Genomic DNA, 25,444 nt, shown 5'->3' with positions numbered 1-25,444 from the left:
TAAAATTTTTGCTTCTGTTTGTTCTGTATCTCAAAAAAGATTTGAAAATAATAGATGTTCTTGTTTCTTTAAAGGACATGTAAACCTCACATACAAAAACAAAAATTTAATCAGTGAACAGCCTCTTTGAAATCTTTCAATAGCTGCCACACTGGTTGTCCAGAGGTTAATAGTAAGGCTGCAGTGTCCCCTTTATCACTTAGATTTCCTTCTCCTCCTGTAACCCACTCATCCCCCTCCCTCAGGAATTTGCTTTGATTCCTGGCTTGCCAGACATGCTCAGTTGTTCTAAGCTCAGATTACTAAACACGCGGTCCAGTCTAGCAGCCAGTGAAGAGATGGCATTGCTGGTTCCCATAGAAACTCAGCTCTAGCTGTCTGCTTCAGTTTTTTCTCCTGACCTCAGCTTTACCATTACAGTGCTCAAACAAAGCAGAACTTTTATCAGAGACAGTTGTGCCTGTGTGAGCCTGTATTCTTGATGAAATGTGTGCTGAATAAGGGTCTGTGTGTGTGTGTATGCTGTTTGCAGATTTAAATGTAACTGATTATGTATCAGAGGAAAAATGGCCACCGGGGGAAAGCTGCTATTTGCTTAAAGGACAATGAAAGGTTAATATAAATTAAAAGTAAGTCTAAAGGCATTCTTTTTAAGTACTTACTGCATATCTAAATTCCCAGATCCCTGCTTGCTTCTCAGAGATATGGTGCTGGCAGCCTACAGCAGTGTGAAGACTACAGTGATATCACTGAAATCTCTCTGTTCTTCCTGTAGGTGCCAGCGGCAGCCTTCCTATTCTCTGAGCATGTGTGTAACTTGATCCGGTCTCCTGTTCTGAGCTACACATGCCCACCAGCCAATCAGTAGCGGATCTGGCAGAGGGGAGGGGGGGAGGGAATGAAACACATGTGCAGTATGAAGCAATGAGGTAAAGAAAGGGAGAATACCTTTTTTAAGATGGCTGCCTGTTCAAGAAAACAGAGAAAATGTGTGTAAGTAAGTGTGACTGAATAAATATTTGATTAGGTGAGCCAAAAGTGTGGCGTTTTTACTAAACAAACTTAAATTTTGACTTGCATTCTCCTTTAAACCATCTGCCTCCAAGCAAGGAGGGAAAGGAAGGGAGAATACCTTTTTAGGCTGCCTGTTCTAGAAAATGTGAAGTAATATTTGATTAGGTGAGCCAAAAGTGTGGTGTTTTTACTAAACAATAGGAGGACTGTTGGGCAGTATGCTTTTTAAATTTTGACTTGCATTCTCCTTTAAAGGAACCCATACCTTGCCCAGCTACCCAGAAGATAACATAATTTGGTACAATAATTTCTAGATTTACAAATGGGTTTTTATCAGAACTCGATTTTTTCATTATTATTCCTGGAAAAATTCAAGGTTTTCAAAAATAACTACCATATTTTGTGATTTATTAATGTTTAGTTAACTTTTTTTTTATAAAATTAGACAGGTTTGACCTGTCGAGTACCATTGAGTCCTATGGAGGCTTAGAATAGTATAGGAATAGAATAGTCAATGACAGCCTGCCTTGACACATTTTCAAGGGCAAGTTAATCCCCTCATTGTTTTCCGTTTCACCCATTTTCAAGGGGAACTTAATCCTCTCATTGTTTTCTATTTCACGCTTTTAAAGGGAAAGTTAATCCCATCATTGTTTTCAGGTTTACCCACTTTTAAGTGAAACTTAAACACATTATTGTTTTCCAAGAGTGCCAATGCTTCTAAAATGGTTTGCTGGAGCAATTCCTGTTTGGGAAAAATAAAGAGGATTTATGGAAAAAAATGTCCATTTAAACTTGAATTTTTTGAGTTTAAACAATGCTTTCAATGCATTCAAGCATTGTCGTGCCATTTTAAAAATATAGTATTAATAATGATCGTGTTTAATTCAAATTTATACCATGTTGAGTTTATACAACTTTCAAGGCCAGAAAAAATTGAATTTTAGTAAATGTGCCCCTAAATGTTTTTTATGTTAGTCCTTAAACTAGATTGAATGAGATCCCGGTTAATAAAAAAAAAAAAACACAATGCTTGCTCACTTTTTTTTTTTTTAATTTAATACATGATCCAATCATTGTGCTGAATGATTCAACTTTTTTACAATATAAGTTTCTGGGGTAACCCACATGATGGCGTATTGGAAAAGCTTTTCTGTCTGTCACTCACAAAAACTGAGTGAATGAATATTGCCCCAGTTTTTTTTTATTGGCAAAATATATAGCTGACCTACATTGTTGTATTGTATGAATTTTTTACTGCCCTGCAATTATTACTGGGAAGCCAATAGAAATGAAAGGCTGGGAAGATGTGGTGTGACTAGAAATATTCCTAATAGTGGGAGCGACTGACATTGAGATAATCATATTAGTAAATAAAATTGGTGAGATTTTTTATAATATGATACATGCTGAATTTAAGATGGAGAGATATACAGTTAGGAGCACATTTACTAATCCACGAACGTCCGAAAAGCGTCCGAATGCGTTTTTTTCATAATGATTGGTATTTTGCGACTTTTTTTGCGAATTGTCGTGAATGTTACGAGCGCTCAATACGAAAAAATCACGATAATTCGCGAAAGTCATAATGGCTATGCAAAAGTCGCGACAATTCACGAAAGTCATAATGGCTATGCAAAAGTTGCGACAATTCACTAAAGTCATAATGGCTATGCAAAAGTCGCGACAATTTGCGCAAGTCGTAATGGCTATGAAAAAGTCGCGACGGTGACGAAAAAAATCGCAAAATGTTCGTTTCCAATCCGTTTTTTTTTCCCATTCGGGATTCGGATTCGTGGATTAGTAAATTAGCCCCTTAGTATAGCTTGTAGGATTCAATTCAAAGAACATTTAAATTGTGAACAGCAGTAGATGAAGTAGGGTATAAAACATGCTGGTTCTTGGCTGAGCCAAAACCTGGTGCAGATTAGATTTATAGTGGATAGATTTTGTTATCCAGATTTCTTTCTTTTTGGTCTAACAGTATGGTTAACTTTTGGGTCTTGGTTGTTTGAGTGGGGTGTGGATGTCAAAAGGCTGTGAAGGCAACAAAGGAAGGAGCTAAGAAGAGGGTTGCATGGAGGCAGATGGTTTAAAGGAGAATGCAAGTCAAAATTTAAGTTTGTTTAGTAAAAACGCCATACTTTTGGCTCACCTAATCAAATATTTATTCAGTCACACTTACTTCACATTTTCTCTGTTTTCTTGAACAGGCAGCCATCTTAAAAAAGGTATTCTCCCTTTCTTTACCTCATTGCTTCATACTGCACATGTGTTTCATTCCCTCCCCCCCTCTGGCAGATCCGCTTCTGATTGGCTGGTGGGCATGTGTAGCTCAGAACAGGAGACAGGATCAAGTTACGCACATGTGCATTGCCACTGAAGGCTGCCTACAGGAAGGGGAGAGAGATTTCAGTGATATCACTGTAGTCTTCACACTGCTGTAGGCTGCCAGCACCATATCTCAGAGAAGCAAGCAGGGATCTGGGAATTTAGATATGCACTAAGTACTTAAAAAGAATGCCTTTAGACTTACTTTTAATTTATATTAACCTTTCATTGTCCTTTAAATCAACACTATTTAATTTTTTATGTAAAACAGGTACAAAAACATAATACAATACATCCCTAGCAATAGTTAAAAAATTACTAGGGATGTATTGCAGGGATGGGCACTTCTATACTGCAGCTTTTACACAACTGCTGGGAAGATGCTATAAGTTAGAATTTCTACCTGATGAATGCATAAAGGATTTCTTTATGTAAATAATGTAAGTGATTTTTTAATGAGGTCATCCAACAAAGAAAAAAAACATCTGTTTAAAACATTTTTATTGTAAAACATGTTGTTTATAAAGTTTATTTCAGTTATAGTAGTAGTTGTTCCAATATAGGAAATATGTTCTGAAGATGCAACATTTTCAGTTTTACAATGCTCATAACTCATTTTAACAAAAACAAAGAGCTAAATGAACCAGTTGTAGAAACAGTAACTCATGCATATTGTATAGTTCTCAGCATTACTAACTGCACCATTGAGTAACATGGCGAAATGGCAACACCTTCAGCCTGGAAGAACATTTAATATACAGAAATAAACATTAAACCATTTTTCATAGAATGTACATTTGTCAAATTCATGTTCATAATTAAACTTCCTGAGGCTTAACTTATTACAGCAAGTAAACCTTTTAAACAAGACAATAAAGGTCATACAAGTGTAAAGAACAGATGACAGCCTCCACGCAGACAATATGTTTCCAGAAATGAATACTATACTATCAAGTAGATTAGGAAGAATTATATGATCATTTATTGTGGTGAACTGACATTCACAATTAGATGAACATAAAAAACCCTGAACAGGTACTAACAAGTGTGTGAAGTACAGTACAGTTCTTGGCTTAATCTATATTGCCTTCACTAATATTGGGCACATATTTAAAGGATGATGTGAAAATAGTTGGAGGATGCTTTTAGGAGTGTCTTGAATCACCGTTTGCTATAACTCATTCAATCTGGGTCATCGTATATTCTCATTCCTTGATATAATGTGAAAGCCAAGGACTCCAAAAAGGAGCATGGAATCTGGAATGGGTGATTGCAACAGGCTGATGATTCTTTAGGCAAAATATGCTTAGGAACCCAAAGCTAGCCCTCTTTCTAATTTAGTACTGGAAATAAGCTTTTTTTTTATTTATTTGTACAGTACATGCATGCTCTGTTTGGTAGGATTTTACAGTATTGCTGTATAAATGGGGCAGTAACCCCATTTACTAAGCCCAAAACTAAAATTAAAGAACTGGGTTGGGTTTTTAGCACAGGTCTGTACTCTTTGAAAAAAATATCAGTAATAAGATTATGACCCCCAATAACCCGCATAGTCGTCTTCTTAAGTCCTTGATGTCCTCACATACATGAGTACCACAATAAGCATGCATAAGACATCAGCTGAGTTGGACAAAACCTGCAGATTTGTTGCTTAAAAGAGAAAGAGGGTTGAAGGAGGGTTGGAGTTGTGATTCTAGTCGCTTACTTACACTGGGATACTACATTTTTTTTTTCTTTTTAATTAGGGTACCAGCCTGGGTTCGTTTTTTCTGAGCACACAGCAATCATTTTCCATTTTCCCTGGCATTCTCTGCACCAATTGATGCTCGGTGCATGCACAATACCAAAACCAGTAAAGTTCTATCTTTTCTGTCTTGTGTATATTCTTACCCAGGGCACCACAGGGAATACCTCTTAAAGTAGAACAGTATGGTAGAATGATTACTGGAGGAAAAGTACCAAGGGCAAAGAAGTAAGGCACTAGAATCACTGGAATCTACCTAAAAACTTTGCCCCCCATATTCTGCTTTTTATTTTCTGTTAAGAGACCTTTTGTAGAAAATGTAATAAAAGTTAGCACCAATGTGCAAGCACTTTTTCTTTGCACAAAAGGAAACACTGTAAAAAGCTTAGCACTAAGAAAATCATGGAACAAAAACTTCCACCACAGGAAATCAAGACAGCAGTTTAAGATTGTAAAAATAAAAACAAAGCATTTCAAGTTTATGTTTATTCCAATGACCCATTTTACTTTGTATTTAGGGTATGTTGCTAAGTTTACAGTTCTTTCTTGACAATATCTATACGCAATATATACATCGGCAGAGCTAACCCTTTAGGAACGGTAGCTCAAAGGGCTTTGCTACAGCATGCTCCAAGGCTAAGGCATATGAATAAACTCTGGCATCCACCACAAGCTTCTCCTTTGCCACAAGTTCTGTAACAATAAGAGATTATTAAACAGTACTGCAAGCACACATTACAGCATTAATATCAAACTGTTCAGTGGTACACTTGCACTCACATTTAGGGTGTTTTATGTTAGTACCTAACAACATGTGGGAGATAAGACCCTGTTAACTGCAAGCTATAGTGACAACATTTTCATAAATGTTTATAAAGGCTAAACTTTTAGTTTTAAGTAGAAATATATATTTACCCATTTTGAATTCATCAGAATATGTATTTTCTAAAAATGTATGGTATCCCGAGGTAAACCGTCACTAGAATGTCTAAAAAATTCAGATTTCTAGAGCAGTGCTTTGGAAATTTGGTAGTGTACTGCTGGGAGATTGTTTTGACCTATACAAGTCAGAAATATATAATTATATTATACATATTTGGAATTGGTGCATTCAGGAGACCTGAACATTTCAAATTAGATGTATTTTTGTATATAAAATAAAATATGTTATTATATGTGCCTAAAAATAAATGGATTTAAAAACTGGCAACCTAGTGATCCCCTTTGTCTAAGCAGCTGTAATATAGGCCGAAATCAGTCTGATTGCATATAGTTATGGCTAAACAATGTTGTAGATGAGACTGATATAATAAATCAGAAAATAACAAAAAAACATACCATCAATACGCTTGCGCAGCTCCATTCTGGGGAGCAGAATTGTTTCAGCAAATTCTAGAAACAAACATTCAGTAAATGTAGATTGCACAATAAATTATTTATATATTGCAAATGATAAACTGAAATCATTAAATGTCATACCTCCATCCGCTGAATATAAAAGGGGGGAAGAAAAGAGAGAGATTTTTTTAAAGCAGAGACATCAAGAAACAAGCTAATTATATACACATATTGTATAAATACTAATTTCTATTTATTAACCATCAAAACACAAAAAAATAGTTGCTTTACTGCCAAGGCCCCCCTAAAAAATGTTTACTACATCAGTTGTGGCTTTCTCATAATCCTTTGGTCGAAGACTATAGGGTGTATTTATTAACCTTGGAGACAAACATTCCCGGTGATGTTGTCCATAGCAACCAATAAGGTCTATGGTTTTGTTTTCTAACTTGTAGATGACCATTCAAATCTGGTGAGGTTTGTCTCCATTGTTAATAAATACGCCCGAGTGCGTCTTGATATTACCATGACCATTTGCTGAAGGCCTCTGAACGGATTCAATTGATAGCAATGATTGTACGAGGCACATTTGGTAATATCAGTGCAGTAACCTATAGCAACCAATCTGCAGTTAACTTAGATTGGTCAACAAAAGTAAATCAGTGATGCTGCCCAATGCATGTGCAGGGATGCAGTGGCTTCAGGGAGAGCATCTACCAAATAATCAAAAGGAGACACTAAGGAGGTCAAATCCATATGCATAGCTCTATACTATTGTACAGCTGCTGTACCACTCAGAAAAGAGTTAATTATTTCTGACTAATGACTTCATTAATTTTGTCAGTTACTAATACTCTGATACATATATCAGTTATGTAACTTTTGTTCTATGTTTTACTTGTTTTATATGTGTACTACATAAATACGTACCATTAATACACTATTGTCTAATTATTTTAGGGACTTACCAAGTTTGGGTTTAGGTTTGTTATTTACAGGATCATCCCCATTAATATGAACAGTAACAACATACGTTGTACAATTAGATAATCCAGGATCCAAGCAAGCAACTAAAGGGAACAAAAACATAATACTTGTTAGAGCAGATAAAGATCTCCTGCCATTACTGTTCTGCCTACTGCCATACAATGACAGTCATTTTTAATGCTTAATTATCTGGACTGTAGTTTACATAAATGCTATAGGTTTTTTTAAATTCTTTGACAGAGCTGACATTTCTAGAATTGTATATTTTTATTTCTTGTACATTTACAGGGCTAAAAGTAACGTAATACAATAGGGATTTTTTTTTTCTTTTAAATTATTTATTTACTTTTATTATTCTAAACGTAAACGCCATAATAATCTAACATTATAGCCCCTTCACTACATTTAGATTACTACAGACCTTAAGATATTAGGTAATTCCCAGATCAAATTTGGACAGAAGAAACACCTAAGAGTTGTCAAACAGATATACTCCAAACACTGGTGTACATTTATTACAAATCATAGTTTGGGTGCAGGTGAACTGTTGTGAGAAAAGTTCTTAACACTTTTCCTGTAACTTGCTAGCATTTTCTTCCAAGTAATTTTTTTTCCCCTCACATGTAATTTTTTTTCACCACAATTGTCTTTTTCAGGCAATAAAAAAATTGCTTAAAGGAAAAGAGACAATGTTTGAAAAAGACAAAATTTAAGAAGCTCACCATTGACAATGTGGGCTCTGGGTGCAGTGCCCAAAATCTATAGCTTACGAAGGCAAACAATACCACACGCGTTACAATTACAATCCTTCCTGCAACTAAAGAAAGATCGCTTGTATCGTACCCTCCACTAAGGTTCAGGTCAGAATCGTCATACATGGAGGTAGACACAATTCTACCCCTATCTGACAATTCAGCCCTAAACTCTTATTATTATTATTACTTTTTGTGGGATCTTCTTGAGTGCCTGCTTAATCTAGTGTAATAAAAAGCTTGCCATCTAAAACCTGGCAAGCCTTTTATTTTTTTAAAAACACACTTTTGTGGAAAAAAATCCCACAGGAGGGGAAAAAAGTAATTTGTGCAAGAAAAAATGAGTGTGTTAAGGAACCTACATTTTCTTACAGCAATTTACCAGTGCCCAAAGCTATGACTGTTTATAAATCTACTCCACAGTGTAAATGAGGCCTAACAGTTAACAATTCTTTAAATGCCTAATAAGCTCTCAAAACACTAATATTAAGCTAATGACTGCCAAAGTATGTCACAGAGATAGCACTGAATAGAGAGCTCTGTCTACCTGGGGAGCACTCAATGACTTCTCCTTTGTACCCGGTCTCTTCCTCAAGCTCCCGCAGAGCTGCTTGTTGTGGAGTTTCATTTTCATCAATAAGTCCTAATACAAAAACATCAAGGAAAACAAAACAGTTACTTGGGTCATGTGACCCACAAGAGAGAATAAGTAGAAGCAAGGCATGCTGTATTTTCTTACTGATTTTTCCTGTGTGTCTGTATATTGTTCAATTGATTACAATGCTACTAAATGTTCGTTTTTTGTTTTTTATAATCTGGCTCATTGATGCGGTCCCCGAACCGACTGCCCCATAAGATCAAATGTAATCCGATCGTTTGGCCCCAGGGCCAATATCGCCCACCCGTAGGTGGGGATATCGGGTGAAGATCCGCTCGCTTGGCGACATCGCCAAGCGAGCGGATCTTATAGTGTATGGGCACCTTAACTCCCAACTTTGCATGTATTTACATTGGGAATCTGGAGCAACAGTAATTAATTGCGCATACATTTTGGAATAAGCCCCGTAGTATATGTAGGAGACATGAGAGGGATTCAAGTGGTGCTAACGTTTGGATGTAGCAGAAATGTTCTGACTGGGGGATATGGAAGTAGCCATGACAAGTAGCTGCTTCTAAGCAGCTCTGTGTGCCTTACCCCTTCCTTTTGTTTTCTGCAAATATAAAGCTTTTCTAATTGATAATGATCTGTGGTTTATGGGATTTAACCCTGACTCACTGTTACAGTCTGTATGCTTAGGAGCCCGGTAACTGCCCGGAATAACCCCTTAGATAAGCAGGAGAGCCCTGCCGACCCCGGTGTTCACCGACGCCCTTTTTTGGGGCCCCGGACTTTCTGCGGCGGGAGAGGCAGGGATCCTACTTACGGCCAAGGTTATTCAACGCGGTACCAAGGGTAAAGCTGAAATCGGAGTCGTGGTCAGGCAAGGGTCAGTGGCAGGCAGCAAGGATCGTAGTAGAGAGTCAGGCAAAGGTCAGTGGCAGGCGGCAAGGATCGTAGTCAAAAGTCAGGCAGGAAGTCAAAAACCAGAGAAACCGATATAATATAGCTTAGCAAGGCACCAGGAAATCAGGACCAGCTTGGGCAAGGAAAACAAGCAAAGAACCGCTTTTAAGGTTTGAATTTGGCACCATAGTGACGTCAGCGCGTCCGCTGACGTCATCGTGCTGCGCCCAGAGAGCCTAAAGCTATTGCGCATGCGCGCGCGCGCGCGCCCCTTGCCATCGTGCAATGGGACGCGCCGAGAAGAGGTGCGCGCAGGAGCGCGCTGTACAGGGGGAGACCGGCGCGCCTGAAGGTAAGAACGCACGCCGGTCTCCCGGCACTCCTCACACTATCTTTTGAGGTTAGATTTAACCTTTAAGTGAAGAAAACCGTTCAACACTAAAGAAATGCAAGCACAACCAAAAACTTTCTGTAATATATGGACAGTTGCAACATAGCCATAGAAACAATAATTTGTGTTTATGAACTCTGGTTTGGATGTTTTCCAGACTTAGTTTAGTAATACTACTTTTTAAGGGCTGTGCACCAGACATAATTGGGGGATCCAAATGTAGCCCAGATATTGTTCTCTATGAGTTATTCCATGCCCAAGACTCACCAATATTTTTAGTTGAAAGTGCATTAAGAAGAACTGACTGTTATCATGCTGTAGCTCAACTATAAATAATTGCAAACCTGCAGGAAATTCCAGACAGTAACAGCCCATTGGAGGTCGGAACTGTTTGATGAGCACCATACACTCATAGTGCAATGTCCTCTGTAGGACAGGTATTATTCCTACACCTGTAGAAAAATAAGAATAAAATCACTGTGTAAAAGAATAAGCCATAAATACATTGCACATACAATGCAATCAACTATTCAGAAGGGGGATACAGTATAATTTAGATTGCCAACGATACAAAAAATGTGTTTAATGCCTTCACAAATGATTGTATGAAACCAAGAAGACAGATTCAAGTGTAAACACAGCAGATTTTCATTGGAGGATCTTTTTTTTATTGTGCAGTGTTGCTTTAAAATGTAAGCTTTTTGGTTGCTAGAGTGCAATTTTATCATGCTTTAATTCTTAAAAATATGCTACAAATGCTGGAAGCTACAATATAGTAACAACTGAGTTGAGTGTCATTACTTTGGAATGTTTACATCTCCTTTAAAGAAAAAGTTCTAGAGCATAAAAGTATCACTCATCAACTCACCATCAGCCAAACTTCCTTCACCTCTTGTTGTTCGTTTTACTGTTTCCCAGGTTCTAAGGTAAGGGGCATACTGGTTATCCATATACACCAAGCTCTCAGGATTAAATTCAATACAGAGTAAACCTTTGAAACTGTGACAGTCATACTGTACTTAGGCAATACTGTATTTTATGTGAATTAGATGATGCCATGATACATTATTTTATTGATATAACTAAAATACCAATAACATCAAAGATACCCATAGAAAATGAAAATAAACCATTACTGTAAAATAATTTAACAGAAACACAGCTGGAGATGCTAAGAATACAAAAGCAAACTTGCAAGACTGTAATCAACAATTAGCGATGGAATTCGTGGCCCAAAGTTTCCTAAAATGACACTACCTCAAATGGGAGTGCTTCATTAGCAGTATCTATAGGGAATGTTAAAGGAGAAGGAAAGGCCAATAAAGAGTCAATCTCAAGCTGCAGGCATACCTTCAGTTCTCTCAATAGTGCCCTTAAGTCTCCCCATATTTCTCCCATTCAGATGATCAAAAGCCTCATAGGAAAAAGAAAAATTCTGAGCTCTGTAAAGAAAATTCCCATAATGCCTTAATCCTGCACCAAGACCCAGACCAGTGTACATGCTCAGTTAATTAGACTATGAGGAAGCTACCTGCTGATTGGCTTAGATCCACATTCCTAAGGGGGGGGCAGTTCTTGGCATCCTTGATGGAGGGGGGAGCAGGAAAGGGGAAAACAAAGAGACAAGAAATTCTGTATCTTTTGAAAGAGAACTCAGTGCAGTGTTTCTATGAGTTCTTATGGCTGTATTTACTTAGACCTTTCTGATAACGCTTATTTCGTTTTTACCTTTCCTTCTCCATTAAACATACCTAACAAATTATTCTATTTTTCACTAGAGAAATATTAATGGCCTATTGAACAACCAAAAAAGTCACATAGCAGTGCACTGCAGCCATTTTTGGCCATTGACTTACCTGGTTTGTCCATTCTGATCTACATATGTTGTTTCTGCAAACTGTATCCACTTCCCTTTCAAGAGGGTCTAAAACACAAAGGTAAATAAAGAAAACATACTGGTAACTGAAAACAATGACCAAAGTATCAAAATTAGGCCTGTGGCACATGGGCTGCAGCAGACCCTCACCACCTATGCTCAATGAAGTACACTACTTGTTCAAGATGAATTCAATGAGTAGAGCTTGTGCTAAACATACTATTTCACTATCGTTTTTTTAACATGAAAAAATCTATGGATTTTGTTATTTCTTGAGCTAAACAAAGCAAACAGGGAAACTGAAACGACGCCATGTTTGGCCCTTGTGAGGTAGGATTAAAGTATTAGTGCACAGATAAACTGAAGTCCATATGCAGGGAAACTGAGCTCTGGTCATCATTAGTTTAAGAATCTAGAAAAACCATAGATTTTTTTAACAACTACAACAATAGGCAAAAAGTATGTTCAGCAAAAGCTTTATTCATTGAACTGATATTGGACAAGAAGGTATACTACTCCTTTAAGGGCTTGTTCACACTAAACACACACTTAACAGTCAGCGAAATGCAACTGATGGTCCAATACAGGATGATTCATCTTAACAAGTTGCACAAAAAAACTGCCACATCAAACACTCCCAGGTATATTTATCATGCTGTGTAAAAAGTGGAGTGAAGCATTACCAGTGATTTTGTTCATAGCAGCCAATCAGCAATTAAATTTCAACAGCAAAGCATCTGATTGGCTGCTATGAGCAACATCACCAGTAATGTTTCTCTCCACTTTTTACACAGCTTGATAAATATACGCTTTAGTGTGCCAATCCACACAGTTGCACTACAGACCATAGTGCCCCTAACAACGCTACAGCGTGGGTTATATCGAGCGCTGGCGATTTCTTTCTGTGTTTTGTGTACAAATTGTAGCCAAATTTTGCTTCTAGCTGCTATGTTACCTTTAAACCAATGAATCACTTTCATGTGTGTGCTAATGAGCTGGGGCTTAAAAGCTCCCTGCTTTTCCACTAGAGCCTTTTTGAGCTAAAGGTAGGTGCAACATGGTCTTACTACTCAGTCACATTGTTTGCTGGGGGACTTTATTTTAATTGCATCACAGACTCAAAGTCATTAGACAGTGTAGGACTCACGTACAATGAGAGGCCTTGACGTGGCACGTGAGCATACATATTTTGGCCAAAGTGTGGTACTAACACCTAATTTTTTGTAAAAATTATTTTTAAAGGCAAACTAAGCGCTGGCAATCTTTCTTTCTCTTTGTGTATAATTAATGGCTTTTTATCGTTTCTAGCAGCTGGTCAACTCTAGATTGTGGGTTAGACCGAGCGCTGGCACAATAGTGTGTTTCTAGCAGCTGGTCAACACTACAGCGTGGGTTAGACCGAGCGCTGGCAATTTCTTTCTGTGTTTTGTGTACATAGTGCCCCTAAGTCTACTAAGTAAATGAGCCCTAAAGATGTTTACCCATATACCAGTTTGTGCCCCCAAAATAATAATAATGCCTTTATACCAGCAATATAGAGATTAAGCAACAGGAAACACTTTTACTTGTTGTGGTATAAAGGGGCAGGCAATAGGAAAGAGTATTGCACCAGATGTGCTTGTATGTGTGATGCTCAATATTCATGTTAATAAAACAGTACTATACCTCCTCTTTCAGTATGGTGTCCTTGCAAACTGTGGAAGGTGGGTCTTCTGAAATCTGATTTTCCATTGTCTAGGTGCTTCTTTAAAGGAAGGGGCAATGTACTTTTAACCATAACTATTAATAATAAATCTCATAAATGCATTTATTTCAAAAGTAAACTTGAACTTCACCACATAATATATAAAGGATCTTATCTCATATAAGGAACAAAACGTTTATTATAAAAATATGCATAAAGAATCAAATTATATTTTATAACAGGGTTGTATTGGCAGAACAGCAGTGTCAGCTGACTAAAACAAGAATTCCTACAATTTACATCATTTGCTTTCTTAAAAAATAATTGCAGTTGTACGTAGCTGGTCACTTGCAGTACGACTTCTCACCTGGTCTAGAAAGAAATAAAACCGTGCACACAGTTCTGGTTTGTGATGACAGATAAATGTTTTTGTTTGGAATAGAATATCTAACTAAAATGGATTACACACTTAAAAACAGGCACACATTTTTGCCAAATAAAAAAAATCTGGTGTGTCCTCAACCCAAAATAAATAAAGCTGCTGGGGCTGCAAAACGTGGCTTTAAACATATTAAATACTGAATACGTTTGTAGACAGTGTATTTAATATTTTTATTGCCCTACTCATACATACATACATACATACATACATATCAATGCTCAAAAAAATTAAATGTTATGCCCACGTGCTTTATGGTCCATGGGTGGAAAATCATTGACAAAAAACTAATGAAAAGGAACGTAGTCCCGGTACACTCATACATTACATACGAAATGTAGGTGGTAAAGTTTTATCCCTTAAACAATTAAATGTACCATACATTTGATCATATTACGGTGTTTGACCAACATGTGTTAAGGTACATACGGCATTGCGCTATGGTAATTAAGAACTGCATGAGATGCCGCAATTTATAACGCACAAAGTGCAGATACAGTAATGGTAATACAGAGTGTTCATGGCTACTTTCCATACCTGCTGATAAGGAAGTAAATACGACCAGGTCACTGCCAAGTACGAGCCCACTGCCAAAGACAGAGAAGCGTCACACACAACTTTAGCCCCACCCTCGTCACCACGCAAGCAACCAATCAGCTGGTTTTGCAATGCGATCCAAGACTCGAAATGGATGCAATAATTTCTGACGCACGAATATTGTTTCTGTGGAGACTTTAAAACGAGGCCTGGTAAACAGGAATTGTAAATGTGTATATAGCATGTTGTGACTGTATTCAGTATCTGAATCCTATATTACCTTGCCTCGTCTATTTTGCTTTGCAGCCTGGAATTATTCTAATACTCTGTTCTCAAGTTTGTGTGGTTCTGGAATCAAATCTCTTTATGTTATTGCTAAAGTAAGTTGTTAGCCTAATGTGGTGTTTGTGCTCAGTAAATAACATTAAGATGCGGGCATCCTGAATGTACCCCTATTCCTTATCTTGGGCAGGGGGTGTAGTTGCAGATAATGCTGATAAAACATACCTTCTCTTTACCCAGGATTTTGTATAGTGATTGGTCCTGAAACTTATCCAGAACCGTCTGGTTTAGCTTTTGTTGAACCCGGATTAGTTGGGAGGTCGGACGCTTCCGGTGCCGGTTTTGTCAGCATGAAGAAGGAGCAAGTGTTAAATTGCCAATTCAGTCAGTGGTACCCGAGGTTCAAGAAGCTTAGTATCAGGAGGTAAGCCTGAATAATATATTTATACTAGATAATCTTCCTTAAACTCTAGGTCAACTCAACTAATCTATGAGACTTCTGGACAGTCACAAGATGAAAGTGTCTGCCACAGACTATCCTGGGGAACCTTGCACTTTGGGCTTTCTTTTCTCTTTGTAGTATTTAACGTTGCCCTATGGTTTCTACATTTAGGATAGGCTGCATCACTACTGTGCGTATAAGGATTTAAATTTATAGGCCAGTCTTGTGTAGGTGGTTGTTACCCTTTAAAGGACAAGGCAATGCAAAATCTAATTTTTTGCCTAATAAAATAAAACAAAATTCTAAGCAGCTTTGCAATATACATTTATTACAAATTTGTAATGATTTTTGAGTTTGTATATATAATTGCTATTAAAAGCAGTGTTTGCATGTCCTTTTCTATTCTCTGCCCTGGTGGCTCTGACTGTTGAAACAATGTAACTGATTGAAACAATGTAACACAAACCAGCAGATTGACAGACTTGACTTGCTGGAGGAGACTGACCATTGCAATATTGTTTAAAAAGTAACAACCAGGTGTTCAGCAAATGCTGCTTTCAATAGCAATTACAAATAACTTTTAATGCACTAAAATTTTTTAATAAATTAATATTTGAAAGTTGCTTAGAATTATGTATTCTCTTATTAGGCTAAACATTATTTTTGGGGTTGACATGCCCTTTAAAGCACAATAGCAGTTTATTGTTCAGATGTCCAATGCAACCAAGGCTCTGTACAATGAGGATTTACTAATAGATTATGTTTAGTCTAGACAGGAATTGTCTTTGCTTTTTTGTTTCATTCAAGTTATATGTTGGAGGTTTTGCAAGTGCTTAGAGCTGTAGCCATCAAATAGGTTTCCTTATTTTTGCGAAAGCTAAAGTACATGCAATTATAAAGGGTATCTGTCACCCTAAGAAATAATTGTATTTTGCTAGTCTGGCAAAATGAACTTTACTTATACTGGTATGGGACTCATTATCCAGAATGCTCGGGACCTGGGGGGTTTTCGGATAAGGGGTCTTTCTGTAATTCGGATCTCCTACCTAAAGTCTGCTAAAAACATTGTTTGTTTTTCATCCAATAAGGATTAATTATATCTAAAGCTGGCCATACACGCACCGATAATATCGTACGAAACCTCGTTTCGTACGATATTCGGTGCGTGTATGGCAAGTCGAGCGATATCACAGGATGCTGCTGATATCGGTCGACTCGCCGATCGGCCAGGTTAAAAGATTTTGATCGGGCGCAATAGAAGGCGCCTGACCAAAATCTGCCTTCAGCGCTGAATCGGCAGAAGGAGGTCGAAATCTATTGTTTCTACCTCCTTATCTACCGTTTCAGCCCTGAACGGTTTGTGGCTGATTGAACGATTTTTCGTGCGACCGATGGTGGCACGAAAGATCAAAAATCGCCACGTGTGTGGCCACCTTTAGTTGGGATTAAGTACAAGGTACTGTTTTGTTATTACAGAGAAAAAGGAAACCATTTTTAAAAATGTGAATTATTTGATTAAAATGGAGTCTATGGGAGATGGTCTTTCCGTAATTTGGAACTTTCCGGATAAGGGGTCCGATACCTGTAATATGATTGTTGTTTCCAACAAGCAGGCAGGCACCGTATTGTGAACACTGTTATTAAGATGAGCTTTGCATTATCCCAAAATCTTGTTTATGTGCCAGAATGTGGGACTTTATGCCCATGCAGTGAGACTAAGTAGAGAGGGGGAATAAGAGGAAATCATAATGCACTGAATGGAAACTAACTGCCTGCCCTGCCTCTATGCCTGAGGCAGGGCAGGTAATATATGATTTACTGCTGAGATTTTAAATACCTTTATAACAGTAATGGATGTTTTAATTAAAAAAAAGATTTTGGATTTCATGTTTTAAAAAGGACTTTTATTTTAAAGCTTTTTATATCTGGGTGACAGGTCCCCTTTAAAATGTGATATTGGAAAGTGGGGCATTGTTTTAATAATTGAACAGGATATGTAGGAGCTGAGTTCTCCAGTTATAGATTCAATATATGTACTACCTGAAGGCTGAGAGCTAGATGCTGCTGTTTCAGTATCTGGGCGTCATATCTAAAGAATCCTTGACTCCTTTTACTGTAGAGCTCTTTGCAGTTTATTGCCCCTTTGTAGCACTGTTTTACCACTAGTGATACAGTTTTCAGTTGTTTGAAATCTAGTTGATGTCATAGGGTATGGACCTTGAGAAAAAAAATTCTAGTAAATGTAGTCTTGCCAGTATCTAGATACACCTGGTTGAATGGTTGGACTTTGTGTACAAGTAATATAATTAGTAAAATAAAGCCCCTGCTTCTCCAATTAGCCACTCCTATTTGTTTTTGGGGCAGTTCCAAGTTACTGCATAACAAATACTGTTTGTATTATTAATTATATGGAAGGAAGCAGATTTCAGAATATATGTCTACAGGTCTGTTTATATTTAACATACACCTTTTTTCATACAGGTGAACATTCTGAATTTATATTGTATGGTTTTCGTATCAGTTTTAAACCAGATTCATATAAAATGTATTTGCAGTGCAGTCAAAGCTTATTGTGCAGCATTGTGCTGTTGCTTTGCTCAATGGAGTTCAGTCATGTGTAAAAAATTAAAGGGGTTCACATTTTAGTAAACTTTTAGCATGTTATAGAATTGCCTATTCTAAGCAACTTTTTATTTGGTCTTCATTATTTATTTTGTATAGTTTAAGTATTTTCCTTCTTATAACTCTTTGATGCTTTTAAATGGGGGTCACTAACCCCAGCAGCCAAAAAACTATTGCTTGATGAGGCTACAGTTTTATTGTTAATGTTACTTTTTATAATTTGTTTTTCTATTCTAGTCCTCTCCAATTAATATACCAGCCTCTCATTCAAACCGCTCCCTGGTTGCTAAGGTAATTTGGATCCTTGTAACCAGATAGCTGCTGAAATTCCAAACTGGATAGCTGCTGAACAAAAAGTGAAATAACCAAAAAAACACAAATAATTAAAAAAAACAAATGAAGACTCATTGCAAATTTTCTCAGAACATTAGACCATGCTAAACATTACACCATACTAAAGGTGATCAACCCCTTTAAATGTATTGTTACCCAATAAAAAAATCTTGGTTTTTTTTAGTGTTGTTATTCCTTTGCCTGAAAATGTGAAGGACTATTTACTCGATGATGGTACTCTTGTTGTCTCTGGAAGGTAATGTATACCATACCTTGTTATACTATGTCTAAAAGTGTATTGTGGTTTTATGCTGCTGCCATAGACCAATGTAGAGATCTTTTTTCTTTTTCTTTCTGTCAAAAATCTTTCTAAATCCCTTTTTTTACCTTCTGTCCAATAGATGTTCCTTAGAGAGCTTTCTTAACTTTTCATTAATTCTGTGTGCTTAAAGGACAATGAAAGTTTAATATAAATTAAAAGTAAGTCTAAAGGCATTCTTTTTAAGTACTTACTGCATATCTAAATTCCCAGATCCCTGCTTGCTTCTCTGAGATATGGTGCTGGCAGCCTACAGCAGTGTGAAGACTGCAGTGACATCACTGAAATCTCTCTTCCCTTCCTGTAGGCTGCCAGCGGCAGCCTTCCTATTCTCTGAGCATGTGTGTAACTTGATCCTGGCTTCTGTTCTGGGCTACACATGCCCACCAGCCAATCAGGAGCGGATCTGGCAGAGGGGAGGGGGGGAGGGAATGAAACACATGTGCAGTATGAAGCAAGGAGGGAAAGGAAGGTAGAATACCTTTTTAGAGATGGCTGCCTGTTCTAGAAAATGTAAAGTAAGTGTGACTGAGTAAATATTTGATTAGGTGAGCCAAAAGTGTGGCGTTTTTACTAAACAATAGGAGGACTATTGGGCAGTATGCTTTTTAAATTTTGACTTGCATTCTCCTTTAAGAGTTTCAACCATCGCACTGGGTCCATTTTGTACTATTACACATGTATGGCATGCACACTCCACCAAGACACTTTTCAGAAATATGTAATGAATGTCTATCTACAAATCACAGGGCTTCAAAACAAGAAGAAAATATTTTTTCTGCATATAAAATAAAACTTATTTTGCTAAAATTTGATTTTTATTGCAGGAAAAGAAATGCGGTGTATTTGTTGCCATTTATTATGCAACAAAACCACGACAATTCCAGATGCAAAAATACATTCAACTGAAACTTGTCGATCATATAGAAGGCAATAACAGCTGTCCCTTTTACAATTGCTAGATCTTTCTTTGCTTTGTGGTTTTAGAGGATTCCAAGTTTTTTGAGTATGGCTTTTGTGCAACTATACGAAAAAGTAGCAACTTTTTTCATTTTGCTTTTTAGTAAGTTACTGCTATTCATGGGAATAACTTTAGCTGAGTTTAAAAAAAAAAAAAAATAAGAAAAAAAAGATAAAAACCACAAAAATCCGAATGTAAAATCCCTGTCATGTGATCTGGTAACAAGCAAATATCTACAAATGAGTCATGATATTATAAAAACATTTATTACATTAGGTAACAGGAATAAATAAATAAATATATATATATATCTAGTATATAATTAATTTCTCAAAGCATTATCTTTATTAAAAAAAACACCCTTTTCTCTACAGGGAAGAATCCCCAGGGTGCTCCCAAAGAGACCTTAATAGTACAGCAGAGGATGAAGTGCAGGTAACTGTTTGCTGTATAGTTTATGACACTGTTATTTATTTTTTTTAATATTGACAGGTCCTCCATATTTCTGTTCATTCCTTCCCCAGTTAGTCAATTTACTGCCAAGCCTTTCAAAGTGAAATGCCTTCTTAATTTAATCAAGTGTACTGGATGGAAACAAACCCCTTCAGCATTCTTGATATTGAAAAAAAAACAAAAAGCTAATGAATTTTCATAAGCAGTATAGCGTTTTTCAACTCTTTAGAAAAAGTTTTCTGTTAAACGAAGACACAACAGACATAGAAACATATATCAGCATAAAATGTAAGCTTTAAGACTTTGTGGTCCACTGGGTCAGGGACTAAATGATGACCATGATTTATAGCATGTTGGCCCTTTATAAATATAGGATCATTTATAATAGTAAGTGTTCAGGCAAATTAGTGTCAGCTTTGGAATTACACGAATGTCCGTTTTTGTTTGTTTTTCGTCTTTGTTGCTCTTATAATTTTGATTTTTGTTTTCACATATCAGTGGTCAGATGATGAAAACACAGCTACTCTTAAGGTAAGACCTCAGAAAATGCATTCAAAAACAGTGTATCCTACAGTTTCTTTTCTGCATTAACTTTCTGTCCAAATGGAAAATGTGTGCTGCAGTTCTGTTGTGTTCACATGCACAGCAGCATGCATTATTTGCTCTTTTTGCTTGAATGAACAGGAGCAAGTATGTCTGTTAATGATGTTCTCAGTATGGAAGGCTGATTGTAGCCTTTCACCTTACAAAAACAAACGTTGCAGAAAAGTCGCAGTAACTGCAACTTTTTCAGCTTGTCGGACACAAACCGTGACTCAAAAAACCTGAAACCCTCTAAAACCATGAAGCAAAGAAATATCTTCCAAATGTAAAATGGACATCTGCTATTGACTTCTACTTGATCTTGTCAGGTTTTAGATGGAGTATTTTCAGATTCAGAATTGTTGCAGTTTTGTCACATAATAAATCAACATTTTTGGGTTTTCACTGAAAAACTTGCGGTTTAGTAAATGCTCCGTCATGTGTCCACTGTAGTGTGTGTGTGTGTGTGTGTGTGTGTTGTAACCATTATCTCAGGTACCATTTGTAACACAGCCCTTAGAATTTAAAATTTCATGGGCATTGCCCTCTGATAACATCTTGATGTATGATTGTTCTATCATTTGGTGTCAAGGTAAAGATAGGCATCATCTACACAAAGTTATAATTTTTACCTTAACCTAGCTTGAAGCCTACTCTTTCTGGATATTCCCTTTTTTCTTGTTTGATGTGTACCCTAGTTTTAATAGATTTAATTCTGCATGAACACTGTAACTAAAGTTAGTAGTAATGCACTTTGTTAAATTGGTTTTACAAATGGTACCATTATTCTCTAATATTCTAAGCCCTCATAGACTGCTTCTTGTTCTTTTTAGTTGTTAGGTGAAGTGACTGAGAAATAGTATAGCTTAGATTATCCTATTACTACAGTAGGCCTATTTTAGTAGTTGGATCTATCAAAGGTATCAATATATTCTTCACGTTGCTCTATTAACTTTATTATTTAAATGTATTATACCTTTCTTTGTTTTCCAGGCCCCAGAATTCCCAGAATTTTCTATTAAAGTACAGGAAGCTATTAATTCACTTGGTGGCAGTGTTTTCCCAAAACTAAACTGGAGCTCTCCAAGGGTAATAATACATCTTTTCATAGATATCTTTTTTTTTGGTTATTTAATGGTTTGCAAATCTTCATACATAATCAGTCTCTGTATATTTATGCTTATTATTTATTATGGAATCTGGGTTTAGCTAGGCTGGTGGGGCCTAGGGGGAAAAAAAAGCCCCATGTTAGCCCCCCCCCCTAGTTATTGTAATCACTTAACTGAAACCCGAGGCTGGTGCTCAGTTAGGAGAATGCAACGAAGCAATCCTCTTCCTTCTTCAGCCTTCACACATGCACAGTACAGTGAAAAGCCAAACTTGAACAAAAAAAGCCGGCTTTACACTCAACTGCGCATGTGTGAGGATCTCATCAACCTGAGAAGGAAGGAAGAGAATCGCTCACATGCATTAACCCCTGGCCGGTGCAGTTTTCAGGTAAGCAATTACAATAACTGGAGGGTGCCTAACATTTGTCACCACCAGTGATTAGGCTTTTTCTTCTTCTTTAATGTCTTGGGGCTAAATAATATGCCTTTGATCTTCAATCCTTTTATATGGGTATGGGACCTGTTATCCAGAATGCTTGGGACCTTGCAGGTTTTGCGGATAAGGGATATTTCTGGAATTTGTATCTCCATACCTTATAAATGATTTAAATATTAATTAAACTTGCAGGATTGTTTTGCATCCAATAAGCATTAATTATATCGTAGTACAAGGTACTGTTTTATTATTACAGAAAAAAAGGAAATCTTTTTGTAAAATTTACAATTATTTGCTTATAATGTAGTCTGTGGGAGATGGCCTTTCTGTAATTTGGAACTTTTTAGATAACAAGTTTCTGGATAACAGATATCATGTGTGCATTGTCTGAATTAACCTTATTGCATACTTGATTGATATTCTGGCCTGCATCTATATTAACTTTTTGTGAGATGCACTCAAATTAACATGAGACCTGCTGAATTTTTCTGCCCATAATTTAAACACCATGATTTAAGCAACAGAGATCAACTAACTTGTTTATGTTTGGTATCTTACAATCTCTATCCGATGTAATAAAATATTTAAAATATGTTTGATTTTCTCTTTGCTAGGATGCCTATTGGATTGCCTTGAATAGCTCTTTGAAATGCCAAACTCTTAGTGACATCTTTCTACTGTTCAAGAGCTCAGATTTTGTTACTCATGACTTCACCCAACCGTGAGTAGATTGGCACTTAACTGAACATTATCAGCCTTTGAATTACAAGACTCACTAATAATTTTATTCCAAAGCAATTGGATTTTGGATTTTTTTACAGTCACAGCTGGGTTACATTGTTTTTGATATCTTTGTTAGAATGGGTAATTATAGGGGCAATTAGTTTGCTCTTTTCAATGTATGATGCAAGATGCTATGATATTTATCAAGGCATTTAAAGAGTAAATAAACCGTTTTTTTTTTTTTGTTGTTTTTTGTTTTTTTACATGATCTCAATCAGCTGGGCTTAGGTTTTTATGCACCTTTTCTACATATAGTATCTAAAAAAAAAAAAATTATACTCAAAAATAGGGGTTTCCCATTAAAGGGTATCTGATACATATAAGTCACCTAGGGGCACATTTACTTATCCACGAACGCTCCGAGCGTTCATACGATCGGTCCAATCGTATTTTCCGTGGCTTTTTCGTACCTTGCGCAACTTTTTTTGTCGCTTTTGTGACTTTTTCTGTGCTTGCGCGTCTTTTTTGTGTTTTTAGTGCGAAAAAAACTGATCGGTTTTGCCGCTGTTTACAGAACACTGAACATAAAACAGTTCTGCAGTAGCATAATTTTAAAATACATTTGGTGCCCCATGTGCCTTATAAATCACATTGATTTTGTTTCTATTGTGCAGATATTTTTTGTTTCTACTGTGCAGATATCCTACATTTCTTTTAGGTTTGCTTGTATTCATAATTCATTTGGGTTGAAACTGCTAGTTAAGTTCAACTTGAGTTTAAGTCTGAGCATCACTAAACCACATTAGGCAAAAAAAGAAAAAACTTTCATTTACCAATTAACATGTTAAAAGTGTCTGTAAAATGGCAGTTGTGTAACTGAACTTCACTTTTGTAACAATTGCTACACAAGGGTAGTACAGCAGTTTAATATTCCTTTCAAGACCCTATTTATTATCTGTGTCTCTTGAGAGACTTTCAGGTGCCCTTCCAGGAAATAGGTTGCTAAGTTAAATTAATGTTAAGTTAAAGTATTGATTACTTGCTCAGGTTTGACCACACGGACAACATATTATTTAGTTCAATCACTGGTATATAAAAGACATTATTGAACTTCAAAGGGAAGCAATTGTTTGGGGTAGAGGTTAAAGAGCTTGAATTCTAAACAAATGTTTTCCTACCTAAATTTGTATCTGTTAGAAAAAGCATAGTCTTTGCAGGCAATTCCTTTCACCAATACATTGACAAGGGTTTCTTTAATGCATGGCCAGTTGGGTTTAAAATTCCCTACCATGATAGATTGTAGTGAGTGATTCATTAATTTGATTCAAGAAGGGGAAGACTTCTTCCCATTTAGCAAAAAGGGCATACTTACTTTTTTATCAGTAGCAACTGATACTTTTTGGTTAATTGGCAGTAAATTAAACTGACCTTGGTGAATGTGTGACTGAAGTTAGTCTTGTACAATGTGTTTAAAAAAATTTTTTTATAGGGTATGTTGGTTTATTATAATTTTTGTATATTTATTGTAACTGTGCAACCACCCTGGCATCAATTGTTTTTGCATGTGAGTGCAGTCTAAGGAACGATTTGACTACAATTAATTTAGACCTTAATTGCCTACTGTGTGAGCAGTTTCTAGTTACGGATTTATATATATAATAACTGCACCAATGGATGATTCTAATATGCCTCAGCAATAATAATTTTCATCCCATCAGTAACAAATCATGTTATATTTTTTTTCACTTAGAGTTGCATGAAACGAACATTGATTTATAGCATGATCTTTTTCACAAGCAGGCACTAGCTAGATGTACCTACATATGTCTAGCACAGCATGAGTGAACTCTCATTAACTTCAGAGTATGCAGGCTAATTGTTTAACTATATCAATGAATTCACTTACTACTATCTGATGAACACAGCATTGTGCAGTGGCTTAAGAAAGCTAGTCCCTTATTGGCAAAGTATCTCCAAAATATTAATTACTATTCACTTGGTTACACTTAATTTCTTTTTCTAGTAATGAGTCAATTCTTGGCTCACTGTTGTGCCATTGCAGTTTTAATCTTCAAGCAGTTCTATTCCAATATATGTGCTATAAATCTCTTCATCGGATGCTTGCTGAGTCATAGCCTTCATTAACTTAACTATTGATTTTTCTTCAAAGTAAATATTTTTAATGTAGGCAAAAATTGCTGAGCAGGGAAGAAAACCTTGCTGAATATAAGATCAACTCATGGAAACATAATTAGAATTACTATAAATATTTTAATTATAATACATTAGAAGGGATATAAAGGGTAAAAATACTAATTTTACCTCATAGTTTCATGACCCATTTAGTACACTCATGCTATGGTTTTGTGCCTTTTTTTATGCCTATATATATTAGGGATGCACCAAATCCTGTATTTGGTTCGGGTCGAATCCAGGCTTTTTTTGAAGGATTTGGTTTCGGCCGAATCCACAGTCCCGGCCGAACGGAATCCGAATCCTAATTGGCATAAATCAGCATATGCTAATTAGCATTCGGAAAGGGTTAATTGTTTGGGGGGGGGGGAAACTTTGCTGCGCGCTGATTT

General features: G+C 36.6%; 2 protein-coding genes across 4 annotated transcripts in view; one reads left to right on the top strand and one right to left on the bottom strand.

Moving 5' to 3' along the window:
• Positions 1-3,829: 3,829 nt before the first annotated feature.
• nudt5 (nudix hydrolase 5) lies at positions 3,830-15,193 on the bottom strand. Of its 3 annotated transcripts, XM_018092088.2 has the most exons (11): positions 15,105-15,192; positions 14,598-14,647; positions 13,603-13,681; positions 11,918-11,985; positions 10,930-10,982; positions 10,406-10,513; positions 8,714-8,809; positions 7,396-7,497; positions 6,569-6,577; positions 6,428-6,481; positions 3,830-5,782 (listed from the first exon to the last, which is right to left on the bottom strand). In XM_018092088.2, exons 3-11 carry the CDS (start codon positions 13,666-13,668, stop codon positions 5,673-5,675), a joined length of 666 nt encoding a protein of 221 aa, XP_017947577.1. In that variant the 5' UTR covers positions 13,669-13,681; positions 14,598-14,647; positions 15,105-15,192; the 3' UTR covers positions 3,830-5,672. The 3 variants fall into 3 exon arrangements, with proteins under 3 accessions (XP_017947577.1, XP_012814487.1, NP_001016613.1); XM_012959033.3 differs by lacking the exon at positions 14,598-14,647 and having other exon boundaries at positions 15,105-15,193; NM_001016613.2 differs by lacking the exon at positions 15,105-15,192 and having other exon boundaries at positions 5,080-5,782; positions 14,598-14,621.
• cdc123 (cell division cycle 123) overlaps positions 14,793-25,444 on the top strand; it is a gene marked incomplete in the record, with an annotated part of 31,222 nt that continues 20,570 nt past the window's right edge. Inside the window, 7 exon segments of the mRNA NM_001017200.3 lie at positions 14,793-14,977; positions 15,120-15,303; positions 18,461-18,532; positions 19,931-19,991; positions 20,508-20,540; positions 21,585-21,680; positions 22,751-22,857. Of these exon segments, the coding sequence (NP_001017200.2) occupies positions 15,230-15,303; positions 18,461-18,532; positions 19,931-19,991; positions 20,508-20,540; positions 21,585-21,680; positions 22,751-22,857 (443 nt within the window).

The sequence above is a fragment of the Xenopus tropicalis genome, chromosome 3 (genome assembly GCF_000004195.4).
Source record: "Xenopus tropicalis strain Nigerian chromosome 3, UCB_Xtro_10.0, whole genome shotgun sequence".
NCBI lineage: Eukaryota > Metazoa > Chordata > Amphibia > Anura > Pipidae > Xenopus > Xenopus tropicalis.
Note: the sequence above shows the minus strand (reverse complement) of the source record. Positions and strands in the feature narration are given on the sequence as shown.